At 46.8% G+C, this 23,169-nt stretch overlaps 1 protein-coding gene across 4 annotated transcripts in view; it reads right to left on the bottom strand.

Moving 5' to 3' along the window:
• Nucleotides 1–1,096: 1,096 nt before the first annotated feature.
• The window catches only part of RFTN1 (raftlin, lipid raft linker 1), a 207,154-nt gene continuing 185,081 nt past the window's right edge, over nt 1,097–23,169 (bottom strand). For 3 of the 4 annotated variants that reach the window (XM_017880015.1, XM_017879929.1, XM_017879847.1), the window contains exons 8-10: nt 12,001–12,104; nt 8,582–8,663; nt 1,097–2,490 (exon numbers count right to left, since the gene is read on the bottom strand). In XM_017880015.1, the coding sequence (XP_017735504.1) occupies nt 2,086–2,490; nt 8,582–8,663; nt 12,001–12,104 (591 nt within the window). In that variant the 3' untranslated portion in view covers nt 1,097–2,085. Of the gene's footprint in view, nt 2,491–4,339; nt 7,617–8,581; nt 8,664–12,000; nt 12,105–23,169 lie in introns of those variants that run through there. The other variant, XM_017880082.1, reaches the window with a different exon arrangement.

Raw genomic sequence — 23,169 nt, 5'->3', positions numbered from 1 at the left:
AGCAAATACAGCCAACATAAATGTCAATTAATTAATTGAAAAATGTACCCAAAGCTGAGCAATGTAAGGCCCTCCAGCCTGGAACCATGTGCTTTTCAAAGTTGAGAGTGGTGTTTTTGTCTTGGCTTGTTGCTGACTAGCATATATTTTTAAAATCATGATGCTTTAAGATACGTGCCAAGAGATAATGTTTTTATTAAATCAAAATGCTGTATAGATATTGACTTAGTTGTGGAAAATGTCATTAAAACATAGTTGTCTTCTCTTTGAACAGGGCCTTCAACCTTTTTAAGCTCTGAGGGTTAGGTGGGGGAGTTTGTCAAGAAAAAACTATGATGTGGCTGTACAAAGGTTTTAAATTGTGCTCTATGAAAATATATTACAAATGTGTGGTTTTTTGGTTTTTGTTTTTTTTCCCTGAGATGGAGTCTTGCTCTGCGCCCAGACGAGTGCAGTGGTGCAACCTTGGCTTACTGCAACCTCTGCCTCCCAGGTTCAAGCAATTCTCCTGCCTCAGCCTCCCGAGTAGCTGGGATTTCAGGCATGCGCCACCACACCCAGCTAATTTTTGTATTTTTAGTAGAGACAGGGTTTCACCACGTTGGCCAGGCTGGTCTGGAACTCCTGACCTCAGGTGATCTGCCCGCCTTGGCCTCCCAAAGTGCTGGGATTATAGGCATGAGCCACCACGCCCGGCCTACAAATGTGTTTTATTTTAATAAACTTGCAAAGGGAGAAGTCTTGCCGCATTAAATAATTTACTTAAAAGCTTGGAAATAATGTTATACATTGATGTGAGGTTTTTTGCTTCTTTTAAAAAGGTATTTGTTGCCACCATCCCAGAAATGGGAGGTGGCTGTACCCCTTACTTACCTGATGGCATCTGAGTTCCACTTGCCATCTCTTTCTACAAATGACGAGAAAGCACAGCAAGCCTAGCTGGCTCTGCAGCTTTCCATGGGAACTTTGTCTTCCTCCGCCATGTCATCATGCTGTCAGGAGTTAGAAACTTACAAAGAGTGAATGGGGGGTGTGGGCTGAAGTCCTTTGGACATTAGGCCAGGATTTTTCATAGTGACGCGATAAACACTCATCCTCACCGTGCACTAACTCATAGATGATTTATTGCCGTAAGTAACTAAACAAGAGAAGAGACAGGCTGTGGTTTTGGTCAAGACAATCGGCATTCTCTCTCCAGGGTTCGCCAGTTGCATCTACGTAAAGCCTTAATACTTTCTGGACGATATAAACACATGATAGTCACAGCATACATGGGTAACAACTTGACCAATGTTACACTGATTAAAATAGCACATAACAAGGGTGCCAGCCAGTCCCGACGCCCTGAAATGACAGAAGTAATGTGTGTGCCTATGATGTGCTGAGTACAAAACCTTTAAAAACAACTTTTTGGCATTAATACTAACACAGAATACTTCCTTGAACATTCTGCAAGAGTAGGTGCAGACACAGAATTACTTCTTCATTTCCAGATTACCAGTATCTATAGGACTATTTAGAGAAAAGCTGGGAGGCAGAGTACCTCCCCTCCCCGATGTCATTTTATTTGCCAAAGCAGAAGAGTCTAAGGGGTTTAGGTGGAGGAGGGCAGCTGACAGGGCTCCTGGAGGAGTTAAGTCACCAAGTCGCTGCAGCGGATGGACATTGCCCCACAAGGTGTGGGATGAACAGCAGCCTTGGTTTGTGGCCCAGGGTGTCCGTGGATTTGACCCGAATGCTCCCTGGAGGCCCTGTGGTGGGACAGGCACTGGATGGTCCAGACCCTCTGGCTGGAGGAGTGGTCGAGCCAGGACTGGGCCTCCAGTCATGAGGGCTAGAAGAAATAACCTGACCTCTTGCATTCTAACACTGGGTCATTAATGACACCTTTCCAGTGGATGTGCAAAAACCAACACTGTCAGGAACTTGGCCCTGGGAGGGCTCAGGTGAGCTCACAAGGAGAGGTCAAGCCAAGCCAAAGGGTAGCTAACACACAACACCAGGGAAACCAGCCCCCAAACCAGCTGTTGGTAAGATGCCTTGGGTTTGGCAACTCACCTAGTTTTAACACAAATTGCTCGAGACTCAGTTTTCTTGAACCATACCAAGCTCTCTGATTTCCTCAGCATCCCCATTCCTGGCATCCTCTCCAGGATTGGAGTGCCCAGTGCAAATCCCCACTGGGGCCCTGCTGTGGCTGGCAGGACCATTCTGCACAGCCTCGCCCTCCACACCCACCCCACACAGCTGGCCACCAGGGGACAGCTGTTCTCCCTTGTCCTCTTGGACAGGGCCCTTCATCTCCTCGGAGACTCCACCCTCCTGCTGCTGTCCTGAAACACAGTTTCCCATGTCTCCAGCTTTGGAAGACTGGTCTTCTAAATTCTTCTCATTTTCTTCTGCTTGTCGTTTGTCTCTGGCACTGAGTTTACCTTTCGATTTCCTCATCTGCCTGTTGTGCATTTCTTCTCTGGAGAATCGCCACTGAAACTAGAAATCAGAGCGAATGGGGATAAATAACAAGCCTCTGGGAACCCAGAGCTTCACCCGAAGCCTTGTTTGCATTCATACCCACACCATGTCTGAGTGAGACATAAAATTCCCAGCATCCTCCAGCCAAGCAGTACAGGCACCAAACTTGAATCGCACCCAATCACATCACACCCACCCCCAGAGCCTCCACCATGCCTTCCAGGATGTGTACTTTAGATGTAGATTTCAGGTTCTATGGGGGCAGAGGAGTATTTCTTTTGACTGGCTCTATACCAAAGGCCCACATAGGAAAGGGCTCCTGAAGTCCTATCATTTGGAGGGCCAGGATGGAGAGGAGATGTGAGGTCTGCCCCCAATGAGAACCAGAGCTGCAGCCACTCATTTCCATTCTGAGCAGGCTGAGGATTACCAGCCATGGGGCTGGCATTCTCTCGCTAGGTCACCTGAGTAAGGCAGGGCCCAGAACATGGGGCGGACACTGTGCTGTACAGCTCAGATCCCCCTACAGGACTGGCGGGCCCACTCCCCAGCTAGCCCGATAGCCCTTCGCTGACCACCACCTCACAGAAGGTCACACCAGGGCAACCTACAACCAGTGACTGCCCCAGGTGGGATACAACAACTCATTTCCTGATCCCAATTTGGGACAACGCAAACGCCATCCCAGCTCCAAGCCAACCTGGGGGAATGTGACTGCATCACAGCCCAAATTCTCCCTCTGCCCGCTCCTGTACCGACAAGTGTTCCTAAAGTAACTCCCTCTAAAACTTCTTTCCCCAAATCTCAGAGGCCGCTTCCCAGGGGGCCCAGCCTGCAACCAAGCATTTCCCGGTGTGACAGGGAGGTCAGAGGCTCGGAGTCCCAAGGTCACACAGCCAGTAATAGAGTTGGGCAACAACCAGGGTCTCACCAAATCTCTGGAGCAAGACCACCCGAGAGAAAGCCCCAGCTCCGCCACGGACTGGCCAGGTTTCTCAATCTGAATTTCTCATCTCGGTGGCCTGGAGTGCACACAAGGTTTTCGTTTTCACTTCCCACCATGGCCACTGCCGTGTGCTTCAGCTGCATCGTGTTGGTTTCACCAAATAGGCACTTAAATCTTAGATATTATATAATTCAAAGAAAAAGGGAGCTCTCTGTTCCTATGATTTCTTGCTGGGCTCGAGAAGGGAGCCCAGGAATGCAGTTGCACCATCAGTGGGAAATGATTTCTTAAGGCTTTACCATGTTGTAAATCATTCTGAGCGCTTTGCTAGGAAAACCAAAATGTGCTATGTAAATGTTTAAAATCTGCCATTTTGTAGTTTTCCACAGTAGAGATCTATTTCCTCAGATAAAACATTTGCCTAAATACAGAATTCTGAGATTTAATACATTTTAGGATTCTTGGATTTAGCACCTTTTAGATAAGAATGGTAATGGAATGTTCCATTAAAATAGAGGAACATGAGTGAAATACATGTTGAGGTTAGGATTTAACATTTATCTGGTCCTTTCCCACACCCCATACCCCCCAAAATCCCCAAATGAGTTCCCTTACAATGTTGGATGGGTTTCTCCTTTGACCTCTTTTGAAATGTCTCATACTATAGCTGCAGACTTCCCCTAGCAGATGGGTGGAGCTTCTTCCACCCAAACTGTGAGGATCCCAATAATGGAATTGCTCTGTAGGGTAAGCAGTGTCTCAGACCCACCTCCTCCTTCATCCATGCCTGCCGGGCAGGCATCTCAAGGCTCCAAACCCACCAGAGGAGGCCACCGATTTTAGCCCTCAGCATGACCGTGGCTACCTCCACCAAGCCTCCATAGTTTCCAGGCACCGTGTTATGGTTCATAACTGCTGCCCTGTGCTAGGCAGCTGCTGTTGTTATTCCAGCTCAATTGTAAGAGTCTCTCTCTTTTTTTTTTAATGGATGTTCCAAAACAGTCAGAGCCGCTTCACATTTTATATCATTTTACATGTCTTTAGAAAAAGACCAGTGAAGCCTACCTGTGTAATACAGTACTCCGAGAGGCAGTCGGCTCTCAGGGAAGTCAAAGGAAGTTTTACTGTTGCCAAAAAAGTGGTGATTGTTTTGGCTAAGAGGCCTTAAGTGCTAAAATGTCAAAGCATTCTTGTATAGGTTCAAATCCTAGTGCTGGCACTTGTTAGCTCTCAGTCCTTAGGCAGGTTATGAATCAGAGTTTCAAGTTACTGATCTCTAAAATGGTTGTCTCTGCCTCCAGGGCTGCGGTGCACACCTCCAGGGCCCCATTCATATTGTATTTCATGTGAGTAGCGCCCTCTGCTGTTGTGCAGTGTACTACTGAGGACAGTTCCACCACGTGCTCGACCTTCCATGTAATAGGAGCCCAGATACTCTCTCAGGGGCTGCTCTTGCTAAATAAACAACAGAGCTTCCATAGTTTCCTCTGGATGCCTGGCCATATCCAGTTTCCTGTAGAAGATCACATCTTGTTGATCTCTTGATACAATACAAAACGAGAACACAAACGGTAGAAAACAAACAGCAAAAACTGTTTCAGATCCCAGCAATTCAAAAAGGAGACGTCTCAGAAAGCAAGAGGAGGCCTGGAGTGTGCCAGATTTCAGTTGAGCCTCTGAGGTGAGGTCTAACATCCACACCACTTAAAGGCAGGCAGTCCAGCCTGGGGAATGGACTCCATGTTTTGAGCAGGACCAGGGGAGTCTCTGAGCTTAACCAGCAAGCCGCAGATAAAACAGGCTGCACCGAGTTGGCCTTCCCAAGCCAGAGCATCTGTGGCAGTTGGATGTGTCACCAAATCCAATCAGCTGCCCAATTCAGAAATAACTGTCTAAAAGAAAAAAAGAAACCCTTCACTTTACAGCAGTGTGTGTCCAGAGTTCCATGTCAGCAGGAGCCAATGGATTTAATTTGCATATTTTAAAAACTGCCCATTATGTGCCCACTTCAAGTAGTTGAGCTGGAAGGAAGTCTTCCCCTGAATCGTAGAAATCACCTACTCCCTTTGAAGGAGTTTAATATTTGCCTTGAAAATCACACACACGTACACAGAGGTTTCTTTCCAGTGCTAAAAAGTCTTGATTAGAATATTCTGTCCATGTTGCTGATTGAAAGAGGACTAAATATGCCACATCCTTGTTGTGCCAGTCTTGTAATTTCTTAAGTTGTAATGCTGGACATACTACGTATGTCCTCGCTCAGAAGTTGATTACTCATTCACTGATTCAACAAGTATCTGTTGAGCACCAATTAAAAGGTCTCAACAGGAAAAAGGTCTTTGCTCTTGTGGAGATTATGTCTGACTCTGTCTGGAAAGGATAAAATAATGGTCACAAATAACTAAAAGCCCAGAGGAGAGCTCTGAAGGAGAAGAACGTGGTTCTTTTCCAGTGTAGTACAAAGGAGTCTGGTTTGGTATAAAAGGAGACAGCACTATCCTGAGAAAAGGATGCTCGAGTAGAGCTAGAAAGGAGGAGAGTGTCCCTGGTAGAGGGGACACAGAAGAGCTGGAGGCCACAGAGAATGGGAGGCTGGCAGAGGAGGTAAGAGGGGCCAGATCCCTTGGGGCCTTGAGGGCCACAGTACTGATTTCCATCTTTGTCTTCAGAGTCATACAAAACTAGAACTCCTTGGAGCAGTGGGATGACAGGATTCAAGTTGCCTTTTTAACAGATCACTTGGGCTCTGAATAGAGAACCTATTTGAAGGGGAGATCTGTTATTAGGAGACTGCAATAGCTGAGGCGAGTGATGGTAGAGAAAAGTGGAGGGATTCCAGAGCCTCTGGGACCTAACACAGATGGGTCTTAAGGATAGATTGAATATAGGGGAAGGAGAGGGGAGGGTCAGCAGGGACAGCCCCTAAGGGGTGATGCCATTCCTCTAGATAGGGTGGCGGTGGGCCAGGTATGGGGAGGGGGAGAGTCAGGTTTGCTCGAGCCACAGCATGGATGGAGCTGGAGTCTTGGGGCACAGTGAGGGCTGAAAATGCAGGCGGAATGGTCACTGGCACAGAGGTGATAAAAGAGATTTTCTAAGGAAGAGGCAAGAGTGAAGGGAGAAATGGGGCTGGGTCTGAACCCTGAGGAACTTAGTGGGAAACCAGGAGAATGAGGTGGGAAAGAACCAAGAGAAAGCTGCTTCAGGGATTGGGGGTGGTCCCAGCATCAGGGCTGCAAGAGCTCACGCATGATGAGGACTAGATGGAGTGACTCGGTCACCAGGGGACACAGGCCTGTGGGAGCAGGATGCTGACCCATGTCAGCTGAGGAGTGAGGAGGGGACACCCAGTGCAGAAGATTCTTCCAAGGAGTCTGGCTGTGAAGCCCCCTCTCTGGAGGACTCCTATCTGTGAGGTGACCCAGAGGGTCTTGTGTAGAACAAGTGCTCCACACCAGTCACCTACAGTCTTGGAATGAGGCAGGAAATCATTAGGTACATGGAAAGAAAGCAGTCCACCCAGATGAGTACAGCTGCTTGGGATGAGAAGTTTTTACTGACTGCAAAAACAGTGAGTCCCATCCTCTCTGAATTCTCCCTGAGGAAAGTCAGTTCTACCTTATTACAACAGCTTTTATAAATCTACCTCTAAAATCTCCCTGCCTACTCAAGTTTCCACTGATTTGTCCCCCTGCATGCGATGCCATGACCTTCACACCACCATCCAACCACGTGTCTCTCCTTTGGAATCTGTGTGCCCCACCATCAGGAAGCTGTTAGGCAAAGGTGGCACCATCTCCCCTCTGTAAGGCTGCAGCGGGTGTCTGTCAGCATCTGACAGGGGCCCTCATGTGTGCTGCGTGTTGAATGTCGCACTTGCTGAATGCACGCAGTCCCTGTGAGCCTGTGACTGAGCTGAAACTGACAGCACTCTGCAGCCGATCCATCTTCCAGCTGGTGGCTGCCTGCTCCTGGTGGTTGATGGTGGGCTGGCAGTTGCCTTCTGGTCCACTGTGCCATCACCTGTCACATTACACCTTCAGAGCCTGGATAAAGACCTTCCTCCACACTCCAGCCCATCTGGCTTCAAGTCACCATTGCCTTGGCACTCCTTCCACAAGTGGGCTCCCCCTGGAGTTGTTGGCTGGTGAGGGGCTGCTCCAATCTGTTCATTTGCTTGATGCTCCTTCCCAGGGCTCTGTGTCCAAAGAACACGAGGAACCAAGCGTGAGGAATGCAGGGGTGATGCCAAGAGTGAGGAGCCGAGCAGGTCAGGCAGGCCCTGCCAAGAATGTGGCCTCAGCCATCAAAGGTACAGTGAGCTAAATCCAGGTGATGCCTGACTCAGACTTTGGTGGGTCCACTCGACTCACTGGCTTCTTCCCCAGCAACTGGTGAAAACATCCTCAGGAAAAGCACCACAGACTGCTCAGGGCAGGGTGGGAAGCATCAGAGTCATCTGGCACAAGGGTTGCACCTCGTACAACCCTTGTGCTCACCTTCAGGAATCACAGAGAAGACTCTCTGAGAAGGCCAGTCTCTGCGACTGTGTTTCCAGGGTAGTTCAGAGTCCAGAGAGGGGGGACAAGGGCCCTGGGCATCTCTGAGGACAGCCTGGCCTGAGGACTTGCTGCCACCGGCTACGGCTAGCATCACCAGCTGTCACACGGAGGCCTTTGGGTCTAGGCCTGTCATGAAGAGATTCTGGCAGGGTCTCTCTGCCCAGGTCACCACACTTTTAATGTCCTAAGGAATCTAACAGGGCAGGCCAGAGCTCCAACTAGCTGGTAATGAGATTAAGACATGAAGAAGCTGGCCATGAACTCAAGCCATCCCCACCCTGTGGTCAGGCTGCAACTGACTTTGTGCCCTTCTTTTCATCCTCGTGGGAATATCTGGCAGGCTAGAGCCTCCAGAAGAGCCTCTCTCCTCCATCCTTCTGGCCTGCCCAGCAGGACAGTGGCAGACAGGGCACTCCAGCTCCCTTGGCTGTCCCGTGTTAGCAGCCTGCGATGTGATTCAGGTTGCCAGGGGCTCAGGTGTTCCTTGGGCTCTGCGAGCCCTTGTAAGCTAGAGCAGGCTACCCCCTCAAATGCTGCAGAAAATCCACTGAAGATGAAGCCCTGCTGAGGAAAACCTAGGAAGGCCATCAGAGTCTCTTACCTTCGATTCCTTCTTCTTGATTTTCTGAGGTAGACACGGTCTCTGAAGAAAGACAATTTGCTTGGTGGATACACTCCCCTCACTGTAACACACAGAGCTGAGAATGAGCCACTTTATGCCTTAGAGGAACCCAAAACCTGACGCAGATGTTGCCATCCCTAATTTCATCAAAGCAGACCACCCACGGGATTATGACAGGTTAGGCGTCAAGAGGCGCCTGCTCCACTCTCCCATGCCCAGGCATCCAGCCTTGCTTCCAAGGGGCTACCTCAGATGCCCAACAGAAGCTTTTTGGGTATCCCTACAAAGTGAGCTTCCTAGCTGGACATGCCCATTCTCTTAATGGGAAGTAACAGCATCTTGGCCAAATGAGGACACACTGGCTGCTTCAGTGGATCTTCAAAGGGGCAGGAGCCTCTTCCACATCTGTCTCTGGTAATGATGGGCAGGTAGATAAGGACCTGGGTGATGAGCTCAGCCCTCCAGCTGGTACAGGACTGTGGGCAGAGGTCATGGCTTGCACCCAGGGTCTCAGCCATGCATGACTCCTGCAGGCACAGCAAAGACTGCGCAGCACCAGGCAGGCCCTGCAAGGCAGTGCCTGTTAACCAACTCTGGCTCACATGAACAAAACAGGCGAGGGAGGGGCAGCTCGTATCTTACAATACAGTGAATACTCTCTTCCCAGGAAGGCAGGACTCCGGAGCTGCCTTTGAAGATGATAGAAATATTGTAAAGAAGATCACCGTGTTTTTTTTCCCCTGCTTCCACCCTTCTGATGATTTTGTATTTTATTTTTAATTTACAAATAATAATTGTATATTTATGGGGTAGAGTGTGATGTTTTGATATATGTTTACAATGTGGACTGATTAAATCAGGCTACTTAACAAATCCATCACCTCACATACTTAGCATTTTTTGTGGTGAACACATTTAAAAGCTACTCTTTTAGGAATTGTAAAATATACAAGGCATTATTGTTTATAATAGTCACCATTCTGTGCAATAGATGACCAAGGCTTATTCCTCCTAACTGAAACTCTGTACCCTTTGATCAGCATCTCTCCTTTGCCCATCTGCCCCACTCCCTAGCCTCTGGTAAACACCATTCTACTCTCTACTTCTATGAGTTCAACCTTTTTTAGATTCCACATACGAGAGAGAGTATAAGGTATGTCATTCTGTGCCTGGGTTGTTTCACTTAGCATAATGTCTTCCAGGCTCATCCTTGTCACAAATAGCAGAATGTCCCCGACCCCCCCTTTTAAGGCCGAATAGTATTCCATTGTGTGTGTGTGTGTGTGTATATATATATATCACATTTTTTTTTCCATCCGTCTGATGAAGGACACCTAAGCTGCTTCCATTTCTTAGCTGTTGTGAATATTGCTGCAAGGATCATGAAAATGCAGATACCTCTTCTGCATACTGATTTCAATTCCTTTGGATATATACCTAGAAGTGGGATTACTGGATCATGTGCTAAGTCTATCTTTAGTTTTCTGAGAAACCTCTGTACTATTTTCCATAATGGCTATATTAATTTACAGTCCCACCAACAGTGTACAAAGGTTCTCTTTTCTCTACCTTGCCAACACTTATCTTTTGTCTTTTTGATAGTAGCCATCCCAATCAGTGTGAGGCTATATATCATTGTGGTTTTAATTTGCAATTCTTAAATCTCTGTTTTGTAAGTAAGTGTCTTTACATGTTACTGCATTCAGCTACAAAGTCTCTAAGAAAAAGGAGGGAGAGAACTAATATTTGCTCTGCACCTATTTTGTGTAGCGGCTGGGCCGGGTGATTTCACACATAATGGCTCATTTAAGCTTCACCTCAATGCTCCACGGAATCCGACTACCACTTTTATAGAAGGAAACAAGAGCTCAGCTCGAGCAGGCTGGAGATCACACAGTGAGGATTCAGACACATATCTGCCCAGTTCCACGCACTCTCCATAAGTGGTCGTTTAAGGAACAGGGAGTTGGAGGATTAGGAAGGATTATTTAGCAGGTGTGAAGGTCTGAGACAGACAGACCTGTCTGTAGTCCCTGGGCTTAGATGGCTCAGAACCAGCTGGGCCTTCACATTCAAATACATTCTCATTATGAGTCTTGTCCTCTGGAAACTGACCAGGAAACTAACTCAGAGAAGCTACCGTCACTTGACCAACATGACACGGTAAGTGGCAGACTGAGGACTTGGGTTCAAGTCTTCAGGCCTCAAATCCAGGGTTCTTTCTACACCACTGCGTTGCCCTATGCCTGTTGAAGTCTTGGCTGAGAAAGAACATGGCAGTTTCCAGTGGCCAAGGGGCTTAAAAGTGGCCACAGACTGGCTCCCCCTGGTGCAGTGACCCACTGTGACCTAATGTGGAATCTGAGGATCCTGGTGAGCCAGAGGAGGGACTAGGAAAGACATCAATTATCACCAGGAATCTGCACTCTCAACCACCCTGGTCGCCAGCCTTGCCCATGCTGTCCATCACTCTGCAGTGGTGAATAATGCAGTAGGGCTTGGAGAAGGTGGAGCTCTGGGAGCCACAGTGGGGGGGTGGGGGGGGGGACATCCCTACTGGTCAGCAGAGAGGTGGCCTGCTCCAGGAAAAGTGCCTGACTCTGCGGACTGAGGTTCTAGGCCCAGTTTCTGCCACTTACTGGCGGGTAGCCTTAAGTATGTGACCAAGCTTCCCCTAGCCTCAGTTTCCTTATCTGCAAAATGGGAATCATATTCATGCTTACAGTCCCACAGGGCAGGACTAATTTGGATAGTAAGCCCAACATATAGATGGAGGGCCTTTTATGGTTGCTGTGACTGGGCTCAAGGGAACGTAAGCAGATCTGAGAGTGGACAAATGAGCATGAACCTGAAATTATAAGGAATGCCGCACAAAGGCCTGAAAGGCAGGCCTTTACAGTCCCTTTGTGGAGCTGGTGACCAGTGCCACGATCTTGGGCAAGTCCCTCAACCTCGCTGGCCACACTCTTCTCAGCTGCAAAATGGGTTTAATAATAATACAATTCTACCTCACAGGATTTTTCTTTTCTTTTTGAGGACTGAGATATTTATATATAAAGTGCCTACCTAGCCTAGCACAAGGCACATAGTAGGTGCTGAATTTCTTTTGCACTGGAGGCTCTGAACCCCCTCAGTCTGAGCAGCTCATCTTTGACATGCTGGGCAGTAATGACTCACAGAGCCCCCTGTGTGGGAAGAGGGGTGCAGGGGAATTTTCTGGGTGACGGTGGTTAAGAATGCGAAATTCTGGCTCTGCTGCTTCCCAGTGGGAGAGTTTACATAACTACCAGCCTCTTGCACAGGATTAAATAATTTATAGACATGAGGTGCTCATTAGGAACAGTGACTAGCACAGAGGAAGTGTTCAATAGAATCCTAATGATTACTATCATTGTTACCTGGTAGTCTTGACGACGGGAGTTGGTAGCACACAGGTGAGCTGCCAGCCATAGGCCGCCAGCGAGTTCAGCAGGGGCACGTAGTCTGTCTGCACTTCGACACCCTGGGGGAACAAGGCCAGCATTAGGGCTGCTGCTGCCACAAGCCAACTCCCAAGCAATGAGAGGGGACTATTCCATCTGCCGATCCAGGAACGCAGAAAAGAAGTGGTGCTGCCCGGCTGCTCAGAGGCTCCTGCTCCGATGCTTGCTGAAGACTTTAAAAGTTTGGAGTCAGCCTGCCAACATGGGATTTCTTTCTGGGCCCCATTTCAGTCTGTGATGTCAGCAAGGAATTAGAGCCAAAAGATTAATCCATTAATTTTGTTTGATTCTCATCTGGACAAATAGCCTCCTGTGAGTTTCACTGACGAAGCCTAATGGTTGCGCCCCTGAGCGGTATCCAGGGCATGTAACTACACGTGCTGCTCTGGATGAGTTCAGAGTGTGTTGTGAGGAGTTAACTTACATTTGACAAATGATCAAGTCGTTTGTGTCCAGCCACAGTAGCAACACACACATGCACATCCACACGTGTGTGCACACTCAGCAGCCGCTTTGCCTGTGTTATGTGCCCCTCCTTGCAGGGATAAATGAATGCTGCCATGTTTTATTTCAAATTAGGATCGGGGGAACTAACATTTGTCTTTCAATTAAAAAACTCAGCCCCCTGCTGGCACAGGGAGAGAGCCCTGATGTGAGGCCCCTGCACTGGCTTCCACCTCTGTAGGCATTCTCACTGCAACAGGCCTCATTTCTTACTCTGGGCTCCTCACTAACACTGAAAGTGTAGCCCCCACCCCTGCCCTGTGTGTAACTGGACTCCCCATCCCTCATAGTTTGGCTTCTTGTAGTTGGCTTGCGAAAATCTCAATTATGTATCCAGATTCCTTCCACCCTATATGCGCACAAAGTTCATTTATCAGGTACTCTAGAGCTGTGATGGGTGCAAAGGCACGGCCCTGGCCCCTGGAGTTCACAGGCTAGCAGAGGCAACAGCACAAACATGCCAGGAACTGAAAACCTAAGGGCTCTCTGGCAGGGCCATGAGACTGTGAATGCCAGCAGAGGTGGGAGAGATCCCAGCCACAGTCAGAGTAGGCTTCCTGGGGCAAAAATTAGAAGGCAAAGCCAGGCCTAGAGTGCCAAGGTCTGTGGTCGGCTTAACTCAGAGGCAGCGCACATGACTATGGTCTGGAGTGCTCCACCCAGAAGGTGGCCATGTGTAGTGAGTGGCTATCCTGCTGGCGGCCCTTTGGGAACAAAACCAGGTCATCTGGATACCCTGGGTGAGTGGGATGGAAGGGAGAGGAGGAACAACCTACCTACCCTGCCTCTTCAAATGGTTTTTAAAGCTTCTATAACTGGACACCAGTTCCAGAGTGGCTATCAAGTCACCTGAACCCTTGGCGACTAACTTATCCCTCAGCAGCCTCAGTTTCCTCAGCTGTATAAAATGGGTACTGGCCTATGTCAGTGGTTCCCAAAGCATGGGCCCCGAGCTGGCAGCATCAGTATCACCTGGGAACTTGTTAGAAGCCCAGATTCTCAGGGCCCCATCCCAGACCTGATGAATCAGGAACTCTGGGAGTAGGGCCCCGGAATCTGTGTTTTAAAAAGCCCTTCCCAGTAGTCCTGATACAGCTAAGTCTGAGAACAACCGCCTAGGTAATCATGTAGGTCCCTCCTGGCAAAAGAAAAGTCTGTAAATCTGTGGCCAGAATGTATCAGCTGTTGTCTCAAATCTAACTGTTCCCATCATTCTCCATGTGAGAAAAAAAAAATTTTTTTTAAAGGATCAGCTCTGTTAGAAATTCTGCTGCACTGCAAGGGAATGGACGGAGCAAGGGGAGAAAAGAAGGAAAGTGCTAAGGTTTGAATGTGTCCGCCAAAAAGTTTCCATGTGTTGAAAACTTAATCCCCAATGCGATGACATTGAATGGTGAGGCCTCATGGGAGTGTTTAGGTCAGAAGGGCTCCACTCTTGTGAATGGGTTAATGCCAACTCAGGCAAAGGGCTTGAGGCTACAAGTTCAGTCTCCTGCTCTCTCCCCCATTCTCTGCCCCTCTGCCATGGGATGACGCAGCAAGAAGGCCCTCACAAGATGCCAGGCCCTCAACCTTGGACTTCCCAGCCTCCAGGACCAGGAGCCAAGAACTGTCTGTCCTTTATATAAATTGCCTGATCTCAGGTATCCTGTTATAGTAGCACAAGTGGACTGAGACAGGGCAGAAGTGGAGAAAGGGAAAGGGAAAAAGGAAACTTAGTAAAGGAAGGGGGAAAGGAGGAGGGAAGGGAGGAAAGGAGAGAGAGGTACAAGAATAATCTGTTTGCAGGAGGGGCCAGGAGAGAATGCCATTCTGGTCGCTTCCCTGAAGCCCCTATCAGGCCAGAGATGGCCCAGCAGTTGTAACCATCCTTTCTGCCTGGCCTCCAGGCACACGCATGCCTCCCTTCCAGATGAGCACAGCCTGTATTCCTCCTGCTGGGTGCCACGCTCACCACCTGCTGAAGGAGCCCTGAGGTTGCTTTATCCTGAGAATCCCTGCCCCCATCCCCATATTCCCAGTTTAAAGAGAGGAGGAAAAACAATTTTAAATCCACACTCTCAAGCTTTGCGAGGTTATGATTACTTGGGCCTATCAAGAATAACCTTCCCACTTTATCAAGCACTGTGACAAACCCGCCACAATCAGACAGTAGCCATGGCAACCAGGACAAGCTTTGGCGCCTCACAAAGCCCTGAGTGGCAGAATGGAGTCCTTTTATTGGTGGCTGCAACCCGGGCCGGGTTTTCTCTGCGGGCACCCAGAGCTGCGAGACAATGAACGACCCCTGCTGCAGCCCAACCCGCCTGCTTAGACAGACTGCAAACCGGCTGCTTCTATTTTGCTCCGTTTTATTTCATTTTGTCACTCTCTTAAAGAAAAAAACAGCGGGATTTCTCCCATTTTTTTCCCCTCAGGGTAGGAGATGTCAGCCAGAGGGTACCGAATCATAAAGACCAAAAGCAAAAGGGAAAACACAACAAAACGTACCCCTGCTTGAGAGAGCTGAAGGTTCAATCTCACGTGTTAATTTCTGGCCATCACATGGTGCGTTGACAAGTAAAATACAAATGGTAGGGGTGAGATGTTGCACTCTGCCAGACTCTCCCACTCCAACTATCTGGGATGGTCTTGGCTTAATTAATGTTAAATGTGATTTTCCGTAAGCATCTATCATAGCCCTTTTGCATATTTATCAATATAGTAAAGAGATGGCATTTCTAAAATACGAGATGAGCCTGTCAGTGAAAGACACTTTCAAGTCCATTAGCTAAGAAAGGTGGTAGGAAACATATCCGGATGGAGGGCTTTCTTTGATCTGCTTTTTTGTGACACTCCAGTGAGGAGAGAAGAAAGCACCAACAGCACTCAAAAGCCAGCCTGTTTATCAAACAAAAAGACATTTCTTTCTCTGAGTAGGAGCAAAAATTTTAATTAACTCTCCACTCTCCTGTGGTGGATACGTAATCTCCGATCACACCTGGAGTGTTAAAAAATGGAGACTATCCTGTGGTTTTTCAACTCGTATAAAAGGAATTCATTTGTATTTATGGCTCTTTTTTCCTTTGTTCCCTATAATTTCTCCAGTGATTGCAAATCAACTAAAGAAATAGACATCCTACACAACCTTTCTTTACCCTCCAAAAATCAGGACAACAGAATGTAGAGTTTACTAAGAAATGCATTTGTCTTTTGATCATTTTAAAGATCCTCCATGCAGGGAAATAATTAGGAATTCATAAATTGGTCCAGTGAGAAAGTTTGTATTCTGAATGTCAGTTTGCTCTTCTTTTCTTCTGTGTTTCTTCTGGGAAGCAATCTGGGAGAAAAGGAGTTTGAAAGAAAATATGTTGCTCTTTATACATGATTGTAAATGAAGACAGGAATTTGATTTCCCTTGTCTGAAAGGTGCTTGACACCACATCTGGGGTGGTCTCCGTACCTGAAAACAGTGACTGGGGACAGTTTGCCTCTGTTCCTGACATCCACAGGATTGAGCCCTTGCCTTTCACCAATTAGGGTGTGTAAGGAAGAGTTCTACAAAAACTACCTCTGCCTCTTCTGTAAAATTGCTACCAAAACATTAATGCCCACAAATTACTGGCAGGGTGTGCTGATACTACTCTTATTTTACTTATCAATTTTAGGTATCCTAATTTTCTACCATGGGAAATAAAGGCTTAGTGCTCCCATATACATTTCTTATTTCCTTTTTCTCTGTGCTTCAAATGTTTTTTTTGTAATTTAAAGTAAATCAAAAGTCAGTGTTTGTGTTACCACAGTTTTGCAAATATTGCTCAATGCTGGGTCAAATTATGCACTATGACCATGCCTTCTTTTTTATTTAACCCTCTGTTTTTCCTGGAGTTAATTATTACCTCAATTGTTTTCATCTTCCTGGTTGTACATGAACCCATCACTAATTCATCCCACATGTTGCAATACCTCTATTTAATGCCCATCAATAAATATTCCAAGATCCTAAATATATTAGTTCCATTTTTCCCCACTGGAGACATCATTTCGGAACCCTTGCTCTAATCTGGTCTGGCTGCTTTCCATGCCCGGATTCTTCCTAAATTAGTGTCTATGGCTAGTATGTTCTCTTTTTTTGGTTTCCTTCTCATTTTGCAGGAACACATCTTCTAGTGACTCTCTAGGCAACAGTGCCCTAGAAGTCATCTGAATCTGTGCATTTCTAAAAATGCCTTTGTCTTAAATAACAGTTTAGGTACAGAAGTCTACGCTGAAATTGATTTATCTGTCAAAATTTTGAAAGTACCTCTGGTAGCTTCTAGATGTCAGCAATGCTATTGAGATAATCTATTCTCATTACTAATACTCTAACTGTAACCTGTTGTGTTGCTTTGAAAGTTTTTAGGATTTTTTTTCTCCCCTAGAAGTTCCAGAATTTCATGACAACGTGCTTTGGTGTGGGTCTTTTTTATCCAAAGGATTGTTCACCTGATGGCCTTGCAATCTGAAGATTCTTGTCCTTCAGTTCTGAAAAGTGTTTTTCCCCCCTTTTGACAACTTTTCTCCCCTCCATTTTCTGTCTTCTTTTTTTCTGGACCTGGTATTAATCAAAATGTGTGATAGATGTTTTAATTTTATTCCTTCCCCCACAATTTTGTTCCTCTTTTCATTTTGCTTTCTGAGAGATTGTCTTCCAAAATATTATATTTTTAAAATTTTCTGCTGCCCTATTTTAAGATCCAAAAGCTCTTTCTTCTCTTTTGATTGCTTCTTTCTTTTCTTTTCTTTCTTTCTTTTTTTTTTTTTTTTTTACAGCATCTTGTTTTTGCTTCATGGATGCATTTATTTTATCTCTTTAAGTGGTTTCTTCTGATACCTACTTTATCTCTACAGTTCCTAGGTTGCATGTGACAGAGATGGGGAACTAGGGATCCTACCACATCATGTTAGGACTTTAAACCAATGCCCTGGTTTTCAGCTCTGCAGTTCACATCCCCCAACCTCCCATCCCCCAACCTCCCATCACATGGTGATTTCTGCTTTGAAAACCAGAGCTTTTCTTGGGTTCTGCAAGAGACAAATGGCACTCTTCTCGTCCAGGTTGTAGCTTCCTCCATTTTGTTAAATTCGTTAGATTCCTCTGTCTACTTTGTATCTTCTAAAAATTTGTTGAAATCACTCATCTTCTACTTTATCTTCTTCTAATATTTTTGTTCTTGTGGGCATCGATTTATCTACCTACCTACCTACCTACCTAAAGTTGAACCTCATTATTATTAGTAGCTATATTCTATAAAGTCATTGTGAACAGTGCATTAGTGAACACTGAACCATTGCTCATAAGAGAAATATAGGGTTAGGGTCTTGGAAGCCTCTGGTCGCAACATTTTTGCAAACTGATCAATATATAACCTTGTTTAATAGATAGTGTTGATTCATGAACATTGAACTTGCAGCCAACAGCACTATAACTCATGCCTGAACAAACTTTACCCACCACTGGTATTTGCTTTGTAAAGCACATCATAGCATTCCTGCACTTAGGAACACTAGACAACAGTACTTCATTCAACTATGCACAGGGGCTATTTTTAACAGCTAAATCACCAACAAAAGCATAAAACATGAAAATGTGGCACTATGTTTACCACAAAAAGGACACTTGCTTTTAGTATGAACATTGAAACCAGGCACAATATCACCTTGTTTGACCTTAGCTAGAAATGTGCACATTAGGCAATTCAAAATTTTTGCTGTTGTGCATATGTTTGCAAATGGCCACAAAATGCCATTTGTATTGATTTTGGGGTTACAATAAATTTTAGTAAGCAGATGAATTTGCAAATACAGAATCTGAGAATATGAGAATTGCCTGTATCTATCTAATTATGTCATTCCTTTAGTTTCATTTCACGGGGATTTTTCAGAAAAGAAATAGATGCCTGTGTCCAATCCCCCTCATTTAATAAAATGTTATTATTTTAATGTTTAAAGGGAACACTGGAAGGCCTTTCTAAATAACTTAGAATCCAGAAACCAAAAAATAAAATGACAAATTTGGTTATACAAAACTCATATGATATAAAAGACAAATGACAAAATGGAAAAATGTTTGCAGCTCATATTACAGACAAAAAAAGGGCTTGTAAAAATTGAAAAAATCCAATAGTCCAAAATTTAAAAGGGCCAAAGATATGAAGAGAGATCACAGAAAATTCAAACATCCATTAAGCGCATGAGAGAAATGCAGAATCTCATGAGAGAAATGCAAATTAAAACTATCCTGAGATACTATTTTTTCACCTATTGAACTGGTAAAAAACCCACAAGTTTTGTTTTGTTGCCCCGCTTTGTTGCCAAGGCTGTGGGGAAGCATGCGTTCTTGTACATTGCTAATGGAAGGGCTCATTGATTCAGCCCTCCTGGAGAACAATTTGACAGTATCTTTCAAAATTACAAACACATTTACCCTTTGACCCAACAATCTCACTTCTGGGAATTTATCCTACATATTAAAAAATGAGAACTGCACAGAGTTATTCACTGGAGAGCTGTCTGCAGTAGCAGGACACTGGAAACTACTCAAGTGCCCATCAGTGCTGGATTTGTATTTAACATTATGTTTCACCCAGACAACAGCTCAGAGAACTGGGCAATGGCTGCTCAGCTGTTGAGCCAGGGCATACAGGATGAGGAGGGACAGTGAAAGGGAATGAATTCTATTCTAGACACACTGAGTTTGAGGAACCTGTAGAAATGTCCAGGCGGCAGCTAAATGAAACAGGCTGTGGTAGACAGAATAACGGCCCCAACGATGTCTACATCCTACTCCCTGGAGCCTGTGAAAATGTTCCCTTCACATGGTAAAAGGGATGTGGCAGATGTGATTAAGCTAAGGATATTGAGATGGAGAGTTTAGCCAGGATTATCCAGGTGTGCCCAGTGTAATCACAGGGGCCTTTATAAGGGCAGGCAGGAAGGCCAGAGTCAGAGGAAGAGAGGTGATGGCAGCAGCAGAGACTGGAGTGAGCCAGGGAAGGGGCCACGAGCCAAGAAACATGGGCAGCTTCCAGAAGCTGGCAGTGATAGGTAACAGATTCTCTCCTAAAAGTCTCCACAAAGAATGTGGCCCTGTCAACACCTTGATTTTAGCCCCCTAATACTCGTTTCAGACTTCTGACTCAACAAATATAAGACCATAAACTTGCGTTGTTTTGAAAGTCACTAAATCTGTGATTTGTTGCAGCAGCAACAGGAAACTAATCCATAGCTCAGCGCCAGGAAAGGGCTGGGATGGGGATAAACACTTGGAGGTGTTGCTAGACTCAGGGTAGGTGAAAACTCCTGGAGGGCTGAGGCTGGCTGAGGGCTGGATTTCCTTGTGAGGGGGTGAGCAGAAGGTGAATGAAAACGTGCTGAGTGGGAAGGAATCAGCCCTTGGACAATCCAGCATGGGAAACAGGCTTAAGAAGGGAGTTTGTACCACGTTTTCTTTATCCAGTCCATAATACTATGCAGCCATAAAAAGGAACGAATCATGTCCTTTGTGGGGACATGGATGGAGCTGGAAGCTGTTATCCTCAGCAAACTAATGCAGGAACAGAAAATCAAACACCACATGTTCTCACTTGTAAGTGGGAGAGCTGAACGATGCAGACATACGTGAAAACACATGGACACATGGTGGCGGCGACACATACTGGGACCTGTCGGAGGTGCAGGAGGAGGGAGAGCACCAGGAAGAATAGCTCGTGGATGCTGGGCTTCATACCTAGGTGATGGCCTGATCTGAGCAGCAACCCACCATGGCACACAGACAAGTCTGCATATCCTGCACTTGCACCCTGGAACTTAAAAGTTGAAGGAAAAAAAAAAATAGGAAGGGAGTTTGATCACGCCATCAAATATCTCAAGAGGGCAAGTCACAAGAAGCCTGGAAACTGTCTCTGGATGGATGGTGAGGTCTCAGGAGGCCACAGGCAGTACTCCGCAGGAGGGGAGTGGCCGATGGCAAGGACAGGTGGCAGCTGCTAGTGCAGAGGAGGCAGAGCATGCTGGCACGTTCTCAGGGCTGCCTGGCCCCTGCTCGGCACACGCTGGCCACAGCGGCACTCGAGGAGGTTAGGGGTCCTGCTCTCATACAGCTGTGGAAAGTGGAGATCCAGAGGCAGGACGTAGGGGAATGCCAAGCCGGAAAGAAGGGCCACTTCACCTCTACCCAGCAAGTGGAAAGCAGATGCTGGAACACGGCGTGCAGCATTGCAGAAAACTACACATGGCCCTCAGGATGCTAAATGGCAGGGCTATGCCTGGTACCACTGTTCATTCATGAATCTCACATTCAGTCAGCTTGACTCTGTCTTGGCCACTTGGGAAGCGTCTTCTGCCCCAGGAGATCCCAGTCTAGGGTGGGGAGAAGAAGCACATGGTTCTCATCCAGTGGAGCCCATGGAGGTGAGGTGGAGGGAGGGAGAAGAGAAGGGGCGACCTGCTGCTCTGTGAAGAAAGAGCAAGGCCCTCTGCAGCCAGCACAGCCGGCCTTCCCCACCCTCAGCCTCCCAGGCCTCCACGGGAGGGAGGGACAGGCACGCTGGCCAGCTAGAGATGTTGTTTTCTCCTTTGTTTTACACACAATGCCCCAGAAAAACATTTTGCTGATATGTAATTAGGACAACATAATAGAGTCTAAGAGAGCAGTCCTCTCATTTTAGATAACTTAGGCTTTCATAACGTTCAAAGAGAATAATTTTTTTTTTTTTCTTAAAGAAAATCTTAGTTCTTAGATGCAGAAAAGGGGCAGAGGAAAATACATGTAATGCATAAAAAGCTTCAGTTCCGAGACTCTTTACCCATCCAGTGCTGGCGAATTCACATCTTTGCCTGATTTTCTCTACCAGGTAAGAAAGGCAGCAAACTCGGTAGCCTTTTAGGAGCTCAATGAAATAAAAATAATTGTTGTTATTACATGAAACATACTGTTTGGAAGAATGGTGTCTATTATGACCTCCCTGTGTCCAGGCCACTATCAACACAACTCGGCAGCTCCTCCCATAAGAGGGAGAGTCCCTCTGGTCACCCCTCGAATCTTGGCTGGTCTTGGAACTTGCTGTGACAAACAGGATATGGCAGATGTGACATTACAGTCATCCTGAACCTAGGCCTCAAGGGGCCTTGCTGTTTCTGCTCACTCTCCAGGAACCCTGCCTATGCCATGAGGACAGTCCCAGGCTAGCCTTTGGATAATGAGAGACCTGTGGCCCTGCTAAGCAGCAGACATGAGAGATGCCATCTTGGAGCTGCTAGCTGCGGTCCACCCATCAGCACCTGCAGGCACATGCTGAGATGAGTCAATTTCCTAAAAGTTGAAGGAAAAATCACCCAGCTGACCTGTGCGGGTGGGTTATGATTTTAACTCACTAAGCTTTGGGGAGCTTTATTACACAGCAGACGCTAACTGGGTCATTACTATTCTAAGAAAAACCACATACCAGGCAACCTCTAGGAGGAAAATTGTAATGAAAGGCACCTCATTTGATTTGTGACTGGGGTCAGTGGCTCACGCCTGTAATCTCTGCACTTTGGGAGGCACAGGTGGGCGGATCATGAGGTCAGGAGATTGAGACCATCCTGGCCAACGTGGTGAAACCTCGTCTCTACTAAAAATACAAAAATTAGCCAGGCATGATGGCAGGCACCTGTAGTCCTAGCTACTTGGGAGACTGAGGCAGGAGAATCGCTTGAACCCAGAAGGCAGAGGTTGCAGTGAGCCCAGATCGCACCACTGCACTCCAGCCTGGTGACAGAGCAAGACTCCATCTCAAAAAAAAGAAAAGAAAGTCACCGCATTTGATTTGAGAGAAATACAATGATGTAGTTACTGCTGAAGGGGAGTGTTGCTAATTTGTCACCACACTCAAGGCTGGCACACCTAGCCCTTATTTTCTCCAGGCCAGACACTGTGGCCTTGCATTACCTCTGGAGCCCTGAAGTCTAATTTATGATAACCTACTGCGAGGCCCAGCAGTGCCACCAGCTCGCCCTGGAAGAGAGAGATAAAAACCCACACTGGGTAGATCGTCCTAGCTTGAGATGTTGCCCTGGCTTCTCCTAAAGCACAATGCCAAGTTGGCAAGAAAACCAAACCTGCATGTGCACGATAACACTCTCCTGGATTCTGGGACATGCTGGGTGATCTGGTCCTGGTACATGTGGTTTCTCTAATGTCAGTTACTTGGAAGGCAGAAAGAAGAAAGGGGCTACCGGATGGAAGGGCGGGAGATGGCATGCATCCTTTTCATCAGGGGTGTCTGCCCATACACACCTGCATGAGCAGAATGAGAACTAGGCAAGGCATGCAACCATGCAGGGCTCCCAATCACAGGGAAGGTAATGAGACCAGACGTGCGGAGGCTAAGGAGCGACGGCTGGGGCCAACGCTGACCCATAGCAGGGACAGGCACTGCAGTTCTGACTGTGGTTAAGCAACACAAAGCCGTCACATCCTGTCAGCTGCTCATCAGGACCACGTACGCAACAGCACAGGGCTCCTGTCCTCCAGAAGCTGACATCTTAAACACACATTGATTGCTTCAGGGTGAGGGGGTC

This window comes from Rhinopithecus bieti, unplaced genomic scaffold, assembly GCF_001698545.2.
Source record: "Rhinopithecus bieti isolate Rb0 unplaced genomic scaffold, ASM169854v2 scaffold_12, whole genome shotgun sequence".
In the NCBI taxonomy this organism is placed as follows: Eukaryota; Metazoa; Chordata; class Mammalia; order Primates; family Cercopithecidae; genus Rhinopithecus; species Rhinopithecus bieti.
This window is presented reverse-complemented; position numbering and strand designations above follow the sequence as displayed.